Raw genomic sequence first — 23,144 nt, forward strand, 5'->3', positions numbered from 1 at the left:
CATGGTGGTGGAAACTCACTTTGCGTCCATGTATTACGTAACAATAAAATGATTCACTGGAAAGCCGCTTTATCAAGATGCACAATGGAGAGCATTAGGTATTAACGCTACTATGCATGGGCAGTGGTGTTTAGGTCGTAATGTAACTGATTGTGAGTCAAAGACTCCGTTTTTTATCTATGTAACACAAAGTTTTTTTCAACTTGAAATGTATGAACAATTTAGAGCCGACGGGTTGTATCCCCTGCTTCACTAGACCCGAATATGCGGTATCTTTGGTGCAGAAAACTGTGTATTAAAACAAACTGAAAGTGATCCTAAACTGAATTTTGCAGGCTGTGTATTCTGCCGTACCTTTTTTAGCTGTCACACAAATGTCCCTTTGGGGTTAACAGTGTTTATATAAACGCCACTCATACTATTGAGAAACGATTTATATTAAACTTTTGTGCCCTCTATTCAAAGGTAATTTCGTGTCTAGCTGTAACTGCAAAACACACATTGTCCATCATTGCCCCTTTGTGTTATTCGGTTTGATTCAGTGTTCTCGGTTTTGCCTCTCTATGGCATTCTTTGCCCACAAGTGCTAACAACCTCATTATGACGAACTTGGTAGTCCCGTGGCGCGGCTTTCGAAAAAAGTGACCTTGATGTGTAACACAGTTACTGTCATTTAAGATAAGATATTGCTCGTGCAAGTAAGGCCTTTAAAGCTAGATGTCAAGAGCAATATTTCGCTTGAATACAATCTTGCGCCTCGCTAACAGTTTAGCGTTAAAGACTGTAGATAAATATTTCAAGGACAGCCCGCACTCAGAATGCACATATCATCCTCACACACACACGCTCGCACTTAGCTGCTCAGCTGCTGCGCTGCGCTAATGTTTTGAAGACGTCACAGCGTTCGGCGATCTTCGGTGGAGCTCGGCTGTGACGAAAGCGCCGATTCAGTTCAGTGTTTGGCTCAACGCCGGGACCACAGCTAGCAGACGCGATGCGTGTGATTCTGCGGCACAGTTTCGGCACTGCTGTGCTGCTCTGCATAAGGAGGTATGTGTCACTCTTTCACACGTGCCGTGCGCTACACGTAGCTACTCAGGTCCAGTTCTTACTCTGGAAGAGCAGGCGGAGAGCGGGGAAAATAGCGTCAGAGACCAAGCGCGTGCGGCATGCTTCCAGAAAACAGAACATCACCAGAATTCAGCGAAGCAAAGTGAGCGCTTCGACCTGACATATAAGAATGCGATCTACAGACATTATGGTTTGCAGCTAGAAATTGATTATAGTGGGCAATACTCAGGGACATTGAAAGTAGCAATGTAACCCTTTCAGCAACTGTACCACTCCTGTGATCTGATAATATGTTTCGTATACACAGTAAAGCTAGAGTCCTTCTACCACAAGTAACTTGCTATTCTGTAAAACTTGACGTGCACGGCGGAAGAAGAAATGTTATGCTGATGTTCACTCTATGTGCCTCATAAATCTCAGAATGAAGCTGTTACGACCGTTTATCACAAAATTCGGCCACTATTGTCCCCCTTATTTATGTTTAGATGGTTTGTATAGATGTACTTCCATACTATCCATAGTTTATGAATGAATGTTTTGTGAGAACAGGGATTGTCTAATCGTGAAACGAATCATAAAGAGCACTGCAAATGAACAGGGATGGATGAAATAAAACACAATAGTGGTATCTGTATATGAATATTTGCAACACACACACTAACCAATCAAAAATATCTGGACATGTATTAGTCACATTACTGTGGGCTTTGTCCACTCTTCACCTTTATGACGGCTTGAGCTCTGCTGAGAACACATTCAATGAGGTGTCTGTATATCTGTGGAGGAATGCCAGCCCATTCTTCCTTAGGAGTCGAAACCAAAAAAATATACTGATGTTGGATGCTGGGATGTTCTGACTCATCTGAAAGGTGCTCCATTAGATCCAGGTCAGAACTATGGCCAGGTGACTCGATTTCAGGAATGTTATTGCCCACAATCCATGGCCTTAAAGATGTTCCTTTAAGACAGAGTGCAGTGACATGCTGATACAATCAGCCATCTTCTGACTGTTGCTCTACTATTTGCAGAACACAATGCTATAAAATGCTTTTTTATCCTTCTGCATTAAGCGTTTTCTTAAGCGCAGTAAGGGGACCACATCCTGACTAAGAAAAACACTCCCGTATCGCAAAACCATCTCCTCCATACTTCATTGTTGACTCAACGCATGACGGCTGGTAATGTCCTAGAGGTATGCGCCATTTCCAACACCTCTCATCGGATTGCCACAGGGTGATTCATCACTCCAAATCACTCGTATTCAGTCACAGACTGTCAACTGTCGTCGCTCTTTACACCACCTGAAGTATCACGCAGCCTTTGCTACAGGAATCTCCGCCTGCTTAGCTGGGTGTTTACGTGCTCACCTCCCCTGCAGTGGGCCCGGGTTCGATTACCGGCCGGGTTAGGGATTTTGTCCGTTCGTGAACTGGATGTTGTGCTGTCCTCATCATTTCATCGTCATCACCGGCACGCAAGTCGCCCAATGTGGCATCAACTGAAATAAGGCTTCCACTCGGCGGCCGAACTTCCCCAGCCAGAAGCCCCCTGGCCAACAAAGCCAGACGCTCATTTCCATTTTTGCTACAGGAATGTGTGTCTTATGAGTAGCTGCTCGACCATTATACTCCATTCGATTTAACCCAGTATGCACTTTGTGCTAGCTGAACTACTGGTGGAACTTTGAAACTCACGAATGATTCCTTCTGCTGATTTAACGCGATTTTTTTTAAAACCACCATTCATGATGCTCGACCATCGTTGTCCGTAAGTGCATTAGGTCTCCTGGCCTTTATTTAGCTGAGGTCGTTTTTTCTTGCTTCCACTTCACAATCACATCACCAACATTCCACTTGGGCAGCTTTAGAGGGTTGAAATGTCACAGATTGGTTTATTACTCAGTGACATCCAATGACTAGTGCACATTCTAAGTCACTGACATTTTCTGACCGGCACACTCTGCTGTTACTGCTTCCCTACTGATAACACAATACTCCCTGCCTCCCTTAGTACTGGCATGGCCACACTCGTGACATGTAGTGGTGAACACCACATTATCTAGGAGTGTACAGATTAGGGCTGTTGATAAAATATCGGTATATTTTCCAAAAAATGTCGATATCCCTAGGCATTGTTTTACCACTGATATATCGATATCAAAATGGCAATATCGAGTACTGATATTTTTATTTTCTAATATTTTCAGAGTTTTTGGTCAATATTCGAAGTTGTTCTTTTGAAGTTGTAGTAGAACATGAACCATGGACCTTACCGTGCCTCAGCGATACAGATAGCCGTACGAGGTGCAGCCACAATGGAGGGGTGTCTGTTGAGAGGCCAGACAAACGTATGGTTCCTGAAGAGGGGCAGCAGCCTCTTCAGTAGTTGCAGGGGCAACAGTCTGGATGATTGACTGATCTGGCCTTGTTACATTAACCAAAACGGCCTTACTGTGCTGGTACTGCGAGTGGCTGAAATTAAGGGGAAACTACAGCCGTAATTTTTATCGTGTGGTTAAATGATGATGGCATCCTCTTGGGTAAAATATTCCAGAGGTAAAATAATGCCCCATTCGGCTCTCTGGGCGGGGACTACTCAGGAGGATGTTGTTGTCAGGAGAAAGAAAACTGGTGTTCTACAGATTGGAGCGTGGAATGTCAGATCCCTTAATCGGGCAGGTAGGTTAGAAAATTTAAAAAGGGAAATGGATAGGGTAAAGCTAGAGATAGTGGGAATTAGTGAATTTAGGTGGCAGGAGGTTCAAATGGATCTGAGCACTATGGGACTTAACTTCTCAGGTCATCAGTCCCCTAGAACTACTTAAACCTAACTAACCTAAAGAGATCACACACATCCATGCCCGAGGCAGGATTCGAACCTACGACCGTAGCGGTCGCGCCGTTCCAGACTGTAGCGCCTAGAACCGCTCGGCCACCCCGGGCGGCCGTGGCAGGAGGAATACGATTTCTGGTTACAAAATCAAATCTGGGTAACGCAGGAGTAGGTTTAATTCTGAATAAAAAAAATAGGGGTGTGGGTAAGCTTCTAGGAACAGCATAGTGAACGCATTATTGAAGTCAACATAGACACGAAGCCCACACCCACCACTGTAGTACAAGTTGTTATGCCAACTAGCTCCACAGATGACGAAGAGATTGAGAAATGTATGATGCAAAAAAAAAAAAAAAAGTTATTCAGATAGTGAAGGGAAATGAAAATGTAATAGTCATGGGGGCTGGAATTCGATAGTAGGAAAAGGAAGAGACAGAAAAGTAGCAGGCGAATATCGACTGGCGGTAAGGAATGAAAGAGGACCCACCTGGCAGAATTTTGCACAGAGCATAACTCAGTCATAGCTAATTCTTGGTTTAAGAATCATGAAAGAAGGTTGTATATGTGGAAGAGCCCTGGAGACACTGGAAGGCTTCAGATGGATTATATAATAGTAAGACAGAGATTTAGGAACCAGGCTTTAAATTGCAAGACATTTCCAGGGGCAAATGTGGTCTCTGACCACGATCTATTAGTTATGAACTGTAAAACTGAAGAAACTGCAAAAAGGTGGAAATTTAAGGATATGGTACCTGGATAAACTGAAAGAATCAGAGATTGTAGAGAGTTTCAGAGAGTGCATTAGGAAACGATTGACAACAATGGGAGAAAGAAATACAGTACAAGAAGTATGGGTAGCTTTGAGAGACGAAATAGTGAAGGCAGCAGAAGATCAAGAAGGTAAAAAGACGAGGGGTAGTAGTAATCCGAGTGTAACATGAGATATACCGAATTTAATTGATGAAAGGAGAAAATATAAAAATGCAGTAAATGAAGCAGGCAAAAAAGAATGCAAACGTCTCAAAAATGAGATTACTTAAAGTAGTAAATTAGTTTTGCTATTTGGGAAGCAAAATAACTGATAATAGTCGAAGTACTGAGGGTATAAAATGTAGACTGGCTATGACAAGGAAGGCGTTATTGAAGAAGAGAAATTGGCTAACATCGAATATAGATTTAAGTGTCAGGTAGCCTTTTCTGAAAGCATTTGTATGGAGTGTAGCCATGTATGGAAGTGAAACATGGACGATAAATAGTTGCCGGTCGTTGTAGCCGAGCGGTTCTAGGCGCGACAGTCTGGAACCGCGCGACCGCTACGGTCGCAGGTTCGAATCCTGCCTCGGGCATGGATGTGTGTGATGTCCTTAGGTTAGTTAGGTTTAAGTAGTTCTAAGTTCTAGGGGACTGATGACCTGAGAAGTTAAGTCCCATAGTTCTCAGAGCCATTTGAACCTTTTTTTTTATAAATAGTTTAGACAAGAAGAGAGTAGAAGCTTTCGAAATGCAGTGTCACAGAAGAATGCTGAAGATTAGATGGGTTGATCAGGAGGTACTGAATAGAATTGGAGAGAAGGGGAATTTCTGGCATAACTTGACCAGAAGAAGGGATCGATTGGTAGGACACATTTTGAGGGATCAAAGGATCACCAGTTTAGGATTTGAGGGAAAAGTGGAGGGTAAAAATCGTAGAGAAAGACCCAGAGATGAATACCTCTCAGCACGGACAACGTAGTGGCCGACGTCATTCACTGAAGGACGGAGAGCAGCGGCGTTGGCGTAGACTTATCTCTGCTAACACTGCGTGAAATGACCGCAGAAATCAATGTGGGACGTAGCCTAGAGAGCCTGTATACAGAGAGAGTGGCCATAGGTGAAGTTGCCCGTGATTGGTTGATTAGCTTTGGCGCCATTTTTCTGCCAAACGTCTCTCCCGCTTCCTATGTACGCCGTGCTTTTGAGCTGAATTGAAGTTCAGAGGACTTTTGGAAACGATTAAAAGGTATTTGAATTATCGAGAGACTTGTTATGCGTTGTGCATGCATGTTCGATTTAGTTGCATATCGTTTTTAGTACGTAATTAGCGTTTGAGATCTTAAATACGAGTTGAAATAATAAAGCGTTTTGTGGTGAAGTCGGTAGGCCTACATGTTTGAAGTACACACGTTAGTAATTGTACAATATTGTTTTTGACATCTGTAATTCGTTCTGCAGACGTTCGTAAACGATGCCAGATTGTGCTGCATTTGGTTGTTCCAATAGAGGCGAAGGTGGATTTCGCATGTTAGCATTTCCCCGCAATGAAGGAAATATGTATGAAAGAAAGTCTTAAGCAGTTGTTTACTTGTGACATGCAAAAAGTTTGAAGACGTGACAGGAAGTACTAATACGTCTCACATTTTTTGCGTGTCACAAGTAAACAACTGCTTACGACTTTCATTCATCTGACGTAATACAGGTACGTTAAATCTTTTGCGTTATGCGCTTCCGATACAAAACAAATGCTATACACTATATTTATTTATTTACGTTACTTTCATTGCAATTTTTCTAATAAACGAACTTTAAAGGAGATAAATGCAAGTAACGAATAATTTTTACAGCTACTGTATCAATTTTTCCTGTGCTGTACGTAGTAGGCTACTATGAGTATATTATAGCTGTAAACGAATGATTTCGCCATATTGTCTTATGCTTTTGATTCGGTGAGTGTGTACTCCGCTACTCCACTACCGGCCATTCAAAAGTCCCGCCCGCAGTTTGGCAGAAAAATGGCCGCCTTATCGTCCGGGTTGGCCATCTCTCCCTATACAGGCTCTCTAGGGTTGCCGAGCGGTTGTAGGCGCTTCAGTCTGGAACCGCGCGACCGCTACCGTCGCAGGTTCGAATCCTGCCTCGGGCATGGATGTGTGTGATGTCCTTAGGTTAGTTAGGTTTAAGTAGTTCTAAGTTCTAGGGGACTGATGACCTCCGCTGTTAAGTCCCATAGTGCTCAGAGCCATTTGAACCGTTTTTGTGACGTGTCCGTCAGGACACTGCGGCGAAATTTGGCGTTAATTGGCTGTGGCAGCAGACGACCGACGCGGGTGCCTTTGCTAACAGCACGACATCGCCTGCAGCACTTGTCCTGCGTTCGTGACCGTTTCACATGGATCCTAGACGGCTGGAAAACCGTGGCCGTCTCAGATGAGTCCAGATTTCGGTTGGTGGCGCCATAGTAGCGTGGGTCCAACTGAACCGGTCTTTGACTGAAAATGGTTATGTTCGGGTACCTGCAGGCCATTCGTAGCCATTCGTGGACTTCATGGCAGTCTGCCATGTCACCGCGCCACAGCTGTTCGAGGTTAGCTTGAAGAACATTCTGGCCGGCTACAGACGCAGCATGGCTCAATAATTTTGCAGCGAACTTCAAGTGACTTGTTGCGTCCATGACACGACTAGTTGCTGTATTACACTGGGCAAAAGGAGGTCCGTGCAACTGAACCGGTCTTTGAAAATGGTTATGTTCGGCTACCTGCATACCATTCACAGCCATTCGTGGACTTCGGGGCCCTATGCCATGTCACCGCGCCACAGTTGTCCGCGGTTAGCTTGAAGAACATTCTGGACGGCTACAGAGGCAGCAGGGCTCAATATTTTTGCAGCGAACTTCCAGTGACTTGTTGCGCCCATGACACGACTAGTTGCTGTACTACACTGGGCAAAAGGAGGTCCGACACGATATTAGGAGGCATCCCGTGACTGTTTCCACGACGGTGTAAGTGTCAACTTTGAAATGCTTTAGGGAGCTATTTCTTTTTTCTCTTCCATTTAGGCCGTCTTGGGACCAGGCGGCAGATTCAATTTCCTCTCATTCGCTCTTTCTTTTTCCCCAATACTCTATGATCTTTTCATCGTGTCCCTTTTTCCGTTCTTCAGACCACTTCACAACTGCTCTTTTTTATCATTCTAACTTTAACAATTTACTTCTGAAAATATAACTTTCTGCTGCTTCTTCTGCTCTCATATTGTGTGTTTCTAAATGTTTTTGCTGAAAGTGAGAGTTTGTAAGAAGCGCCTAGTGAAGTCGACAGCTCGTCCATGGCGCACCTCCTTCCGGGCACCAGACGGGTTGACGTCCTTCTCACTCGTCTTCGCGTGGGACTCAGCTCTTTGACGCACTGCTCCTTGCTTCGGCGAGGAGACACCCCCCCCCCCCCCCCAGCGTGTGGTGGTTGTGGGTAGCAGATCACAGTGCGCCACATAGCAGCAGATGGTGTTTTCTATTCGGACAAGGGGCAGCATCACTTTAACTAAGAATGACGCGAATACGGTACGACTTTCAACTTTCTGTGCATTGCCCGGCTTACTCCTTAAAATTTTAGGGAGAAGTTTTAATGTGTTGTCATGGTGACTGACTCGTCCAGCCACATATTCCTGTGTAATTATTTTAGCATTTTTTTTTTTTTTGTATTACGTGTGTTTTAACGGACAGTTTCAGAGCAGCTGTCCGTATTTGCGCTATCTTAAAGGATGTGAGATAATGGGGAGATAGTGTGATTGTGCAGCTGGCCCTGATTGAGGTTGGGGGGGGGGGGGAGAGGGAGTGTAATTATGTAAGATTTACTCTTTTAACGGGATATATTTCTACCGCTTTTCGTAAGGGCGCTGAAAATATCGCCGTTGAGTGTCCATAATCCACAAGCAGACATACAATAAATATTATTTAACTCCTTTATTCCAACTTGGTAGCTTTTTGCAGACATCCTTCAATATCTGTTTTGTCAGTCTATTGACATCCATCCTGTATTTTTTTTTTTAATTTTATTTTTGATCTCGAAGGTCCCTCGAAGTACCTGACAGCTGTGTCTCGATTCCTCTCTCATATCCGTCAACCTAATTTTTTTATTCACCTTTTTATGAAGCTATTGTTTCGATGTGTCAGTCCAAAAGATCTCAATAGCACTTCTGTCTGCTCATATATCAGAAACAGAGGCAAAATATTGAGGCGAAAGAATGCATTTTAAATTTTTTCCCATCGAAGTCGAACGATCACGAGCGAGTTGGCTAAAGTAATGAAAAGGCATCCCATTTTCCGTCCGACGTCCAAACTTAGATTTGCCTTAATTTCTCTAAGTTTAGGGCAAATATCGAATCGGTTCCTCCGAATGTGCTCCGTCTCTAATGATATCGTCGCCTATGGGAAATTAAACCTTTATCTTCCTCCTTTCTTTTGTCCATCCAAATAATAATAGCCATTTTAATACCATGTTACATAAACGTTTACAGTAAGTCGCGTTTTGGAGCTTTCAAACTACGAAGAAAATACATTTTTAAACGTTTAACACGAAAGCTGCTAATTATTTATTGGCTGACTAGTTTCGAGCTTTGTTCCTTTTTACAAGTCACCTGTTATATAGAACAAAATTTATTACGAGTGGATGTGTAGAATGTAAATAATGAAGGTATCAGTGACAAAATGCTTTGTTTGGTAATTACTTATATACCCGTATTTAGGATATGTTTGGTGTGGACGGTTCTGTTTATGCCATCACACTTAAATGTATTTCTCATCTGCGCTAAAAGACGTCACAGTTGAAGTTACACCTTACTGTATTATGTTCACAACATGTATTTCTCTGAATTGTGGTACCTTCATTATCCAGCATGGTGTGATCCACACGACATCGCTATTTTATATATGAGTACAATGGATCTGTTCTTCTTGGATTACACCATGTATCACACTGGCTTAGATATCGTAGATGTTATCGTAAATTTTGACTAATGTTTATGCAGATAATTTTATTACAAGGTCTTATATGATCTCTGATATATTCAGTTTACTCCGCGTTTGTATTAATATCGCTGACTGTTCAGTTTGAGACGCAGTGTTCCGTCACATCATAGTTGTACAATAAATTTTCGATTCCCGGCGGGGTCAGGGATTTTCTCTGCCTCGTGATGACTGGGTGTTGTGTGATGTCCTTAGGTTAGTTAGGTTTAAGTAGTTCTAAGTTCTAGGGGACTGATGACCAAAGATGTTAAGTCCCATAGTGCTCAGAGCCAAGGGCGTTAACTTACCGATTTCGCGATACAGGGAGACGAGACTACCCTGTTTCGAATCCACTTCACGGATCAACGACGAGGATTGGTGTGCAAGTCAGCCTAGATGTGGTTTACAGGCGGTTTGCCACAACCAACTAAGTAAATAGTGCGCTTAGACCGGGGGGGAGGGGGCTGTTGTTATTTTCGAAGATGGGACAGTCCGAAGCATAGACGTCATGAAGACGTAAAAGAAAACGCAACACCTCGTCACCGAGAATGTTGATGCAAGCATTCTGGTTTATGGTCACAGTAACCGGAATGAGTGGGCACTCGTCGTGGTACGAAAAAGAGCACCAAAACACCACAGAACCAACTACGGCCTAAAGTACCCCCTAAACATGCCTTACTGAGGTGTCAGTGCACTCGACGCCTTGCATCATATTAAAAAGGGTGAAATCCCGTTTCCGTCGGACCACACTACTTGGATCCAGTTAGTTGCTGTCCAATTTCTTTGTTGTTTGGTCTACTGAACACGTGCGGTCCTGTGTGCCACTGTGAACAATGGTCTTATTCCGAATGTCCATTCCATGCAGTCCTCTTCGCAAACTTGCCTCGGAAATCGGTTGAGACTGACCTGCATTCACTAACAGCAGCCGTCCCAGTCGGGTTTGAAACCGACCGTCGTCGAATATGCGTGACAATCGTCTGCAGTGCTTGTCCGTTAGAATCCTTTTCCGACGACTGTTATTACGCCGTGCTACATCACTGCTACAGTTGGAGTCAGGAAAGATGGCGGTCTGTGCACCTACGCCACACATACAGCCAATGATCGTTCAGTAGTGTTCTGAGCCCTCTGCTCTGAATGAAGTAGCTAAAGCGAGCACTAAACGTGATCGTAGCGAGTTCTTTAGTGAAATTGTATTTCATTTGTTGCAAGCTGTTATCGCTGATGGTGACGGTAAGTGAAAAAATTCTATACAATCAAGCGAGAGACATAATTTGCAGGATATACGCTCCATTCAAACGGAAAGCACGTGCATGCGCATATCGCAACTGTTGCCTGGAATCGTTGACAATGCCATCCCCGTCCACGCTTCGACATGCGCGAACCGCCATCGTTCGTGGATCGGACTATAGTGGTACAATGTTCTTTGTGACCACGTTGGGCAGTTCAGCTTGGCACACAAACAAATCAGGTAACTTCTTTTGCGGTGTGGTCATGAGCACATCCATACTCCTTTCTGCCATTTTGTCACATCTTCGTGTCGACCCATTTTATTGTGCTGATTCCACCAACCGCTTTTATTTTATTTTATTTTTTGTCATTGAGGAACGTCTATTTGAAATTACACACAAATGCATATCAACAATGCCCACCCCCTCGCTTGTAATTCCGTGAATGAAAGACTATAGATCCGTGGTTTAGGAACGTTTTTTTTTCTTCCCTGACGTGAATGTAAACCTTTCGCACACGATACCCGACTTAAAAGTTACTTAAGTTTCGAAAAAATGAATGAAAGTAATTATCTCTTTATTAACTGTAGACATAGCACATTTTAATAAACTCTTAATGTTAGTACATTGTACTCTTGCAACGGAATCAGTGGGAAGGGAGGGCTTGCTTGTTCATCATCAGTTCTTCAAATCTTGGCACAAGACTGGAAACTGCGACTAGCAATCTCATTCTCCACATTCACCAGCGATCTACGTCGGTCATTCGATAAGTAATGCCCCACATAAAAAAAGATTAATATACATAGACAAACGTCCTTGTTGCTACCACAGTCTAACATAACAGTCGCGACAATCACTGCTGTAAAAGTTGTTGCCGTTTGACAGATGGAGCGACACTAGCGCTCCAAGCGGCGGGTAAGGTGAACGTCAGACGCGTCGTAAGCATAATGTTTGTTTGCATCCATTTCCTACGTAATTTCCGATTTATTCGAGTTATTTTCTTGCCTCCAAGAGTTTGTGTAGTATCAGAAGGCATATACGTTTCTAAAAATGATTCTAAAATATGCGCAAGTATGGACAAAAACCATGAATAGAGTGGCAAGCTACAACACATTCGTGAAGAAACACTTGTGACATTTGACAGAATTGCAGCTTACCACGTTGATATCAAAAGAATATAAACACAGATTCACATGTAAGAAGCACAGACACGTACCTCTACATGCAAAAGCGATCGACAGCTCGTTTATCGTTCTGTAAGCTTACTGTGTTTATCATTGTCACCTGTTGCCACAAGCACGACCTTCATCTTTATATTATTCTAAGTGGGGCAAGCAACTGCCAGATAGTGGGAGACACATGCTGAAAACACTATAATGAGCTGATTACATTACATTTCACGAAAAACCAAATATTTGAATGATTTTCAAACAATCTGTCTGTAGGCACTTTCCTTGTCCCGTAATAGTTTCGCTTCTGCACATTCTGACACTTCACACGCTTTTGTAAGACACGAACAGCTGCACTTAATTTAACCACTTCATCGTCAAAGCAGGTCTGTGTTGGTGATTCACACGAATCTGGCACTGATACATGGAGAGTCGAACTGGCTGCTTCTGTGTCATAGGACTGTTTTACAGCTTTAGATTGACTGTCGAATCTTTGTGGCAGTTTCTTCTTCATCGTCAGCTGAGGGGGTTTATTTGGAATGTCAAACAGTGTGGGTACTGCATTCCAAACGAGTTTGTTATTGTCGGCGTTCATGAACCGATTTTGTTCGAAATGTAGCGAACAAAAGCTAGTATTATTATACAGGTAAACTGGGTCTTTCTTCATAAGGTCTTCTCGTCTGCTATTAACTAGCCATTTTCTGCTCCTAAAACGAAACATTCATCATTTATACACATATATTTTGCAAGTGAATCCTGACGATACAGTTTAGTAACATGATGGTATATACCTCCCAGGATCCTTAGGAAACCTAAAAAAAAAGACAGCTGTGGTGTCTTCTTCCTGTTGTTGCTGCAATTTATTGCCCTACAAACGCTCCCGGTGGTAAAAACCATTGTATAAATCAAAATAAACTATCACTATTCGCTTTCACGATCGCGCCGAACTCACAGTTCAACCTACCGGCCGGTTGGGGCGCTGCTGGCGCTGTAGCAACAAAATAGAGGCGAAGTGTCGCGACTGTTATGTTAGACTGTGTTGCTACTTCACATTTGATGTTTATTCTGTGCGCCAGAGAAGTTTCGAACGGTCCTGGTAGATGACAGAGCCGTAGTACAGCGTCAAAATGGCGTCTACATACGACTCACGTTACAAGTAGCGTGCTGTTATTGAATTCTTGTGTGTAGAAAAAGAAACCGTGATGTATATCCGTAAACGTTTGTGTGCGGTGTATGGCGATGCTGCTGTTGACAGGAGTACAGATGGGTGATGGGTAAAGAAAGTTACAGGCTCAGGAAATGCAGAAACAGAGCTCCATGATCAGCCACGTTCGGGACGTCGTATCACAGCCACTGCTCCAGACATGCTGAATCGTGCGGATACCATTACTGGTGCCGACTGGCGCATCAAAACTCGACAGTTGGCTCTAAAGTTGTCGGTCAGCACTGGAAGTGCGTCTGCAGTGATCGAGACTCTCGGATATTCAATGAGGTGCTCACGATGGTTTCCATGAATGCTCACAGCGGACCACAAGATTCAAAGAAAGGCCATTTCATCTGAATTGTTGGAGTGTTTTGAGACTGACGGAGAGGCCTTTCTGTCACGGATCTTTACGGGGGACGAGAGTCGGGTCACCACTTTGCACTGGAAACAAAAAGGCAGTCCATGGAGTGGAATCATCTTCATTCACCACAAAAGAAGAAACTGAAGACGACCCCTTCTGCCGGAAAAGTGATGGTGAACGTCTTCTGGGATTGTGATGGCGTCGTTCTCGTGGGTGTGATGCTAAGAGGGTCAACCACCAATTCAGAGGCATACGTAAAGACTCTGAATAAACTCAAGATGTGTTCGATCGGACAACAATCCAGCAGAAATCTTGCTCCAACACTATAATGCACGCCCACACACAAGTCTGAGAAACTGGGAACACATCGCCAAATTGGGTTGGACATCACTACCTCATCCACCCTACAGTCCAGACCTGACATCCTCGGGTTTCCATCTCTTTGGCCTGCTTAAAGATTCTCTACGGGTAACACACTTTGAAGATGACGAGAGTGTCAATCACGCTACGCCTAAAGGAAAAGAGCTTTTACCAGCAAGGAATACGTGCTCTTCTACAACGGTGGCGTACGGCCATAGAACGTGATGGAGACTATGTAGAAAAATAGGACATGGACAAGACATGTTGATGTATATTGTCACCAAATTCTGACTCTTAACAATAAATATGTTCTGAGAAAAAAATGTGGGGCATTACTCATTGAACGAGCCTCGTATATTTCATGTTGATGACTGCTACTGCTGAAAAACCCTACCTCACATAAGGAGGACGTTGCAAAAGATATCAAAACTCGTGAGGCCTTGTTACCCCCTCGCGGATACTGCTGCTTCACCGAGCTTCAAAATCGAGGCAGCGTTGAGGAAACGGAAATCCATGTCAGTGTGGAGTCTGAAGAAAAATGAAAAAAGTGTTGCTGAAAGCTCTGTACCGAAGGATCTTTGGTCCACTTACGGTGATCAACTTCACCTGGAAAGTGCTTCAGAAAGTAATCACTGAGTTCAGTGAAGTGATCCAGAAACACAGACTTCAATTCTCCATTCAGCTGAAGGACAAGAAACAATTAAAAATGATGTGCATTCTACAAAACTAACCTTCCAACTCACTGTTACTAAAAAAAATTGTGGCACGTAATACGATTTGATCGCCATCTACCTCGCTGCATAGTAACAACACTGAACACTAACTTCTGGACTTCCTGATATCACTCGCTGTTTCTTCTGCGACACCCCTAGCGTTAAGGTCGCGACGCTCATGGGAGCCGCAACCCACAGTTTGAAAACCGCAGCTACAGCAACACTATTGGGGACGGGGGTGTGGGGGTCGAGGTTAATCTTTGACAATTCCAACCGCTTATGCTGGCGAAACGTCAGGAAAATCTTTAAACAAACGTTAGCCGAAGATCCCGACACAAAAGCCAACAGCCAATACGTAACTTAGTGGACTGTTTGCAAGGCTTGGAATTATTCGATGCTACATGACCAGTAGCTGTTACAGTTTTTCTCCTTTAATTGATTACCCTGGAGCGATAGTTTATGATAGTTTTTCTGGAATTTGGAATCTACACATGTGTCTATTTGATTGCGATAACAAATATTTGAAGAAGATAATGATGCAGGTCTGCCTGCATCTGCTGATATCGACATTCGCGATAACACCGGCAACCGATGGTTCTATTGTGTTACATTAGGATTTGCGATAGAGGCAGAGGCAAACTAAAGGAAGTGTCTGTAAAAATGACGAAAAGACAACGAGAACCACTTGTTCGTTCCAAAGTTCTCGTGAGGCTCAGAGGCTGATCCAAGCCTCTTCTAAATAATGTTTATTGGACAACTTGTATGTCAGATATCGTTGGGTGTGCTGCCTTGTGCAGGTGTGTAATGTAGTGTCAAATGGTTCAAATGGCTCTGAGCACTATGAGACTTAACGTCTGAGGTCATCAGTCCCCTAGAACTTAGAATTACTTAAACCTAACTAACCTAAGGACATCACACACATCCATGCCCGAGGCAGTACTCGAACCTGCGACCGTAGCGGGCGCGCGGTTCCAGACTGAAGCACCTAGAACCGCTCGGCCACAACGGCCGGCAATGTAGTGTCATGTTGGTTGTTGGTGTTGATGGTGGTGATTGGAGAAGGGACAGTTTGAAACCCTATGCCGACACACAGCGTACTCCTCCCGAAAAACATCAAGAGCAGAACTGAAATAACGGCCCCGCTGGACAGACGAATTATTATCAACAGCGTCTCCCAAGAAACAATGCGGAGTGGTTTGGAAGTTAATCGATGTCACAGACGCGGCGAAGTGTGGTGATGGAAAACGTTACTCCCGTCACCTCTACTCACCTCTCGAGCCAAAAACTAAAGGCGAAGTGTTATCAGCCACCAAAAATCGAACTTATCATCTTCGGGTCAAGCACCGATGGTGCTGGCGTAATGGTTAGCTCACTGGACGCGCATTCGGGAGGACGGCGGTTCAAATCCTTGTCCCGCCATCCAGATTTGGATTTTCCGTTATTTCCCTAAATCGCTCCTGGAAAATGCCGGGATATTCTGTTAAAAAGAACAGGACTGAGTTCCTTCCCCATCCTTTCGTAACCTGAACTTGTGCTCCGTTTCTAATGTCCGCGCTTTCGATAGGACGTTAAGCTCAGATCTTCCTTCCTTTCTTTTCCGAGTCGAGGGCTAGCGTAAAGGTGTGCGTTGTCCACAGAGACGACTCATTCATGTAATTAGGAGCATGTAGGACCAACTTCTATTATTGTTAAAATGTTTAACATGCTTATTCCAATCTTTTCTATCGCGTTTATGCACAGCCTTCCCCCTTGGTACTACAACAAAACTGGATGGTCGAAGACTGTATATATGAGACCATATTTCAACTTAAACTGGGGTTGCATGTAACGTTCTTTTTTTATAAGTTTGTTAGTTACGAAATGATGTAAATTGATCTTGTAACATAACCAATGAAGAGAATTTACTGTTCGACTTGCATACTGACCACCTATTCTTTCCCAAAACATATCATTATATATGAAAACAGAAAACCCAAAATTGAGAAAATTACGTTAAATTTAGTCACCGATCATTTTTCAGCTTCATTTCTGACAGACAAAATAATTTCAGACACTCCAAATTTAAATGACATATATATATATATATATTTCATTTATCTTACCTCGATTATGCACAATTTAGTCATTTCAGTATAATAACAGATACAGTACAAATACACTGAAGCGCCGAAGCAACATGCATAGGCATGCATATTCAAATACAGAGATATGTAAACAGGCAGAATACGGCGCTGCGGTCGGCAACACCTATGTAAGACAAGTGTCTGGCACAGTTGTTAGATCCGTTACTGCTGTTATAATGGCAGGCTATCAAGATTTAAGTGAATCTGAACGTGGTGTTAGAAGTCGGCACACGAGCGATGGGACACAGCATCTCCGAGGTAGCGATGAAGTGGGGATTTTCCCGTACGACCAGTTCACGATTCTACCGTGAATATCAGGAATCCCGTAAAACATCAAATTTCCGACATCACTGCGGCCGGAGAAAGATCCTGCAAGAACAGGACCAACGACGACTGAAGAGAATCGTTCAACGTAACACAAGTGCAAACCTTCCGCAAACTGCTGCAGATTTCAGTGCTGGGCCATCAACAAGTGTCAGCGTGCAAACCATGCAACGAAACATCGTCTCTATGAGCTTTCGGAGGCGAAGGCCCACTCGTGTACCCTTGATAACAAAGCTTTACGCCTCGCCTGGGCCCGTCTACATCGACATTGGACTGTTGATAACTGGAAACATGTTCCCTGGTCGGATGACTCTCGTTTCAAATTGTATCGAGCGGACGGACGTGTACGGGTAGGGAATGAATCCACGGACCCTGTATCTCAGCAGGGGACTGTTCAAGCTGGTGGAGGCTCTGTAATGGTGTGAGGCGTGTGCAGTTGGAGTGATATGGGACCCGTGACACTAGATCGACTCTGACAGGTGACACGTACGTAAGCATCCTGTCTGACCACCTGCGTCCATTCATGTCCTTTGTGCATTCCGACGGACATGGGCAATTACAGCAGGACAATGCGACACCCCATGGTCCACAATTGCTACAGAGTGGCTTTAGGAACACACCTATGAGTTTTAACACTTTCGCTGGCCACCAGACTCTCCAGGCATGAACATTATTGAGGTTATCTGCGATGCTCTGCAATGCGCTGTTCAGAAGAGATCTCCACTCCCTCGTACTCATACCGATTTATGGACAGCCCTGCAGTATTCATGGTGTCAATTCCCTCCAGAACTACTTCAGACTTTAGTCGAGTCCATGTCATGTCGCGTTGCTGCACTTCTGCGTGCTCGCGAGGACCCTACACGATATTAGACAGGTGTATCAGTTTTTTCGGCTCTTCAGTGTACAGTATCAGCTTCTCTCGGAATTTTTAATCTTTAATGTCCGTTGTAGAATAACATCGCGTGCTAAATCTTAACTTTTTAAGAACACAAAAATGATTGGATGTTGTAGGTTTCTGTGTTGACTGCACATAACAGAGACATAACAGTGCTGTTGATGGTAAACATTAGGAACATGATCCTGGCTTTTCGATATTTCGGGCATTTAAATAAGATGTGATTTGTGTCTCCAAGTGTCATACCATCATAGACGCAGGTAGGGGACTGAATTACATGTAATCAAAATAGATGTTCCGGAAATGCCTCATGGTTTCATCTCGTTCTGCATAACGCAGAGGTAGCTTGTCGCGGTCGTTATTGATCTCAAACCGAGGTCTGCTCGGAATTTGTGGTTGAGTTTGAGCACTATCACGTCCTTTGATCCGTGATCTCTGAGACTTTACGACTTTCCAGGTATCGAGCACTCTGTTGCGAATGGTATGTCGACATTCCGTAAAAGGAATGCCTAGTGAGATTCCATCGTGTACAGCTTGCTTAGACAAGTCGTTTGCTTTCTCATTTCCTTTAATTCCACAATGGACTTTAATCTATACAAGTGAAATTCGCTTTTGTCTTCTTAGATATTCATAGTACATAGATCGAATTTGGAGAAGATATTCTCTAGTGATTTTCGATAGGTCTGTCCTGAGGAGCCCTTGTAACACACTCTCGAAAACTGACAGAATTACAAAGAATGAGTACCTCAGTGTCATGCAACACTGTGTCACCCTCGAGACTGCGCTAGTCTCGACCAGGTAGAGAGAGGTGTTTGCTGGTGACTGAAATTTTAGTAACATGCGAAACTCAGGAGAGAATATAGCGCATCCTGAGTTGTTTTCTTTTGCATGGTGCCCATGTTCCTCCGTTTTCGTCTGCAATGCTTTGTTTATCTTGAAAAAGGCACCCTTTCCATGTATCACGTGTAACGAATCCCTGAGAATGAAGCAGTCGTATGAAAATACAGACCACTGTGTGTTCGAGGCAAAATGCTGCACATATCTGTTCATTCATTGATCCCGAAATGAGATCATAGGGGTCTTGCTCCGGTTTTCTAGGGGCCTACGGCAAGACCGCAGCATTTGATGTATTGGACGGTATGGACAGGATAGTTACTCTACTAGGGATTGCTCCACGAGCATTTTCCTCCTTACACGAAGAGGCATCTCAACAGCTTCAACCAGTACTGCCTTGAGTACTGTAGATTTCATCGCTCCTAAGCATCTGCGTATCCAACGGCATTGGAATCTGTCTAGTTTCTCTAATAGTCGCTGCTTGAGTATTTGTAGAGTCTTCTTCCATATTTCAGTCTGGATCGAATGGGAGAATGGTACAGAACCAGCATCACGGAGGGATGGGGCCCCCCATGTAGTAACGAGACATCTAGTAATATTAATCTTCCGCTCGCTTGCTTCAGATACGGTGCCGATATGTGCCGCTTACTGTCCAGTATCATTACTGGGAACCAGTACGCATCTTCAGCTGTAGAACTTTATCTCCCACATTTATTAGACAATGCTTTGATATGTCATCGTTCTTAGTAAATAGAGCTACTAAAGTTTTCTCAGATGCCATTGTCGAGTTTATAGCAAACAGAACACAGCATTCGATCCTCAACAAAGAGAAATCTTCAGTTGTAAAAGTAATTTCGGGTGTATCCCAAGGGAATGTTATTGCACATAAATTCAGGTTTTGCTTCTAATATTTCGACTCTCTATCGTTCTGTCTTGTGCACACAACAGTTATTGTAAATACTAACAGTTACAGGGCTCACATGAATAACAAAGTGTCAGGAAAGCAATTTCGAACGTTTTTATGTTCTCGAGTGCGTATTTGCTCTGGTAATACGACTCATTTGGTCTCGTTAGTGTAACTTGTTTTTTGTTGATATCTTTCGAATAACAAAGACGAGAAGGATGTGACGTGAAAAGAATACCTTAGTAATCCATTTAATTCCACTTTTACTGTATTTGTATTGATACTAAATGAAGATGGAACTTCGAAACCATTAAACCAAAAGCCAAACAACTTCGGCCTACCTACCTGTTCTTCGTTAGCCTATAAACGTGTGTAAAGAGGAAAGAAGGAAGGGGTGCTGTCATATCTCGTGCATGTCAACAAAGTGACAAAATATTAAAATTTCAAACAAACATAAATGTATAGAGATATAACTCCATGCACAACAGAGTTCTTGTTTTACTAGATTGGCAGTGAATTAGTCTCACTGTACTTTTATGCATCTTCTCACTTTGGAATCTTTCCTATGGTGCGTCATTCAGTGTGTGGGCAACAATAGCAGTTTACAGAGTGAAAAAACGATATAATTTTCTTAAACAACTTCCAACATTGTATAATGCTACAAATGTGATTAAGGGAATGGTCTCAAACGCTTAGACCCTGTAAAATTGATATTTTGCTTTAACATTATCTAAGTCTTTTTTTAAAGTAGTGATACCCTAACCTGAGTACATGTAGGCCGACCTTTACAACAGTAGCTAATTTGCTTCTTTTCCCGGAATATTTCTCGCCAGTAATTCCTTCAGTTTCTGAGGAATAACGAAACGCATCACAGCTGGGATGTACGGGTACTTTGGTCATCTGCTTGATTTTTCTTTTGAATTTCATTTCGAGGTTTTCAAAGTATATAATAGAGATGGGTCGTTCGTGAACTAACGAGTCCAAAGGAACGGTTCACCAAGATGAACGGAAGGAACGAGGAACGAATTCTAAGGAACGGTCTTTCATAGTTCACTTCGGTCGCGGCTTTCTACTTATAGTTGTAAGTAGACTTGGCCACTGTTTCTATGTTTCGATACAGTGTATCGATACGTGGAACTGTTTCAGTGTTTCGGAACGGCTGTGGTTCACTGTTTCGAAACAGTGGTGTTTCATTCCGCCCCTGTCTCGGATAACCGGACCAGATTCGATCTCGAGCCAGACACAGAAACTGTATCGTTGTTTCAAAATAAGGCTGTTTCAGACCACCTGTGCTTGGAACGGACTAATTGTATCGAAACAGTGATGTTTCATTCCGCTCTGTGTCGGACGAGATTCGGGCTCGGCACAGTTACTGAAACACAACTACCACTTCATGAAACACTTTCAAGAGTGTCGAAATCTTTTTGACAGGCAATAGCATGAAGCTTAAGATATCCGAAAATAAAGCTTCGTTTCTAGCTGACTGTCCTATTCCGAAATGGCGTAACATCTGCTTTATAAACACTAACCAAACAATAAAACAATGCGTACTATTCACATTCAGAATAATAAATATGTGAAAATCATTCAGTTAAATTACACTTCTTTTTATAACATACCCTTCTCTGTTCATGTACAGAAATTATATTAAGAAACACAAGTAAGCCTACAACATTTTGAATAAAAAAAGGCGTAGAGTGACAGTTATTAGACATATATATAAATTTGATGTAGGTATAATTGCAAGCAATCTGTTTGAAATATCACTTACAGTGTAATGGTGAACGGGAAGGGCAGGGGAGCATGGTGAATTTATAGTAACGGTTCGAAACACCATGAAAGACAAAATTTTTTTCTGTTATATTTTGTTATTTATTCGAATTATTTGGCGTTATTTGTGAGTGTATAGTCAATGCGCCTATTATCCACAATGATTCCCTTTGTGTGCATGGAAATTAGCAGGATGGGTATATTACCCATACTAACGGAATGTGGGAATCCCAGTAGCATATCCATAGTTTCTGCAGTTTGCTCCCACCTCCAGTTCCGTTCGTGGTGGTTCTTCTGTCTTCAGCTATGGCTGTCCTCAGCCAAATGAAAAGTATGGAAGTCACAGACACGAAAGCAGTGCATTTGCTGCAGGAAATACGAAACTGCCAATACGCCTAAGTGAGAGTTTCATACTTTCTGCGATATGATTAGCGCTCTCGCACCTCATTTGTGTTTATATGGACATACTTATACAGTAGACACTCAAGATGATAAAATGTGTAGGTTTATTAGATTACAAAACACAAAGTGCTTCACTGTTTCGAAACAGTGTATCGAAACATTAAATTGTACTGTTTCATTTGTTTCGAAAGTTACGTGTTACAGTTTGCCCATCTCTAGTTGTAAGGAAACGGCCGGTGTCGTTCCCGCAACGGCACTCGGCCGGTCTCGGTCTCCCTCGGCCGGACTCGTCCTTCTTCGCGTGGCCACTCGTAGCAGTTCCTGCCGACTGCCCCTAGTTCAGTACCGAGTTGTTTTTTGTTTCGTTCGCTGCGCTCGTCCATTCTAGATCTGTTTCAAACATTTTTTGAACTCTGGGCTTCTGGTTCTGTTCGTGCTCTTTTCAGCGTCCAAGACCGGCAATTAAAATGTATTTTATAATTGCGTAAATTACATAAAAATACTGGTATGTAATACATACATATTTTCAGGTAACAAAAGGGCATGTAAGCTTACTTCACTATTTCGATAAACAGCAGAAGACATACTTATAAAAAGGCAAGTTTCTTTGTTACTACACATGCAAAGGAAGTCGGCACAGCACACACGAGTGGCCATTTTCAGTCTTTTTTTGATCCAAGGTAAAACAGCATGTTCATTGTATGGAAGTCAGACCGACTTACAACCGAATGAAGCTCGCACTCCGTAATCGAGCGTCTGGTGTCACATTTTGTAAAGAGAACATGATGACTTCTACAATATTATTTCAGTGGTACAGGATGGCGCACGAAAAATCGGCTCCGAGTACTACACTGCTCATTGTCGCCCACCAATCGTCGTCTATTGTTTCGAAGTTTTTGTTTGCATTAGCTTATTTGTTATTTCTTTACTGCCTAATTATTACATGTTTATCTATTCTGCTCGAAGCGGTCAACAAATCGTGCGTAATTGACGAGCAGTCTATACTCGGGACCGGTTTTTCGACCGCCACCTTGTATTATTTCACTGCGATCAGCCAAATAACGCTACAGTTGGCTAAACGAGAGGTTTCGCAGGATCACGAAAAGTACTTCTTCAAGTGTGTGAGAATTCTGTAATGAATAAAAACTCTGTACTCCAGGGGCTAGGCAATTTCAATTTTGCATGAGAACGATATACCATTCAC

General features: G+C 43.0%; 1 protein-coding gene across 1 annotated transcript in view; it reads left to right on the forward strand.

The window, feature by feature from the left end:
- The first annotated feature begins 920 nt into the window (after window positions 1-920).
- The window catches only part of LOC126195245 (medium-chain acyl-CoA ligase ACSF2, mitochondrial-like), a 243,221-nt gene continuing 220,997 nt past the window's right edge, over window positions 921-23,144 (forward strand). The window contains exon 1 of the mRNA XM_049933773.1: window positions 921-1,050. Coding sequence (XP_049789730.1) covers window positions 995-1,050 — 56 coding nt within the window. The 5' untranslated portion in view covers window positions 921-994. The remainder of the gene's footprint in view (window positions 1,051-23,144) is intronic.

The sequence above is a fragment of the Schistocerca nitens genome, chromosome 7, assembly GCF_023898315.1.
Source record: "Schistocerca nitens isolate TAMUIC-IGC-003100 chromosome 7, iqSchNite1.1, whole genome shotgun sequence".
NCBI lineage: Eukaryota > Metazoa > Arthropoda > Insecta > Orthoptera > Acrididae > Schistocerca > Schistocerca nitens.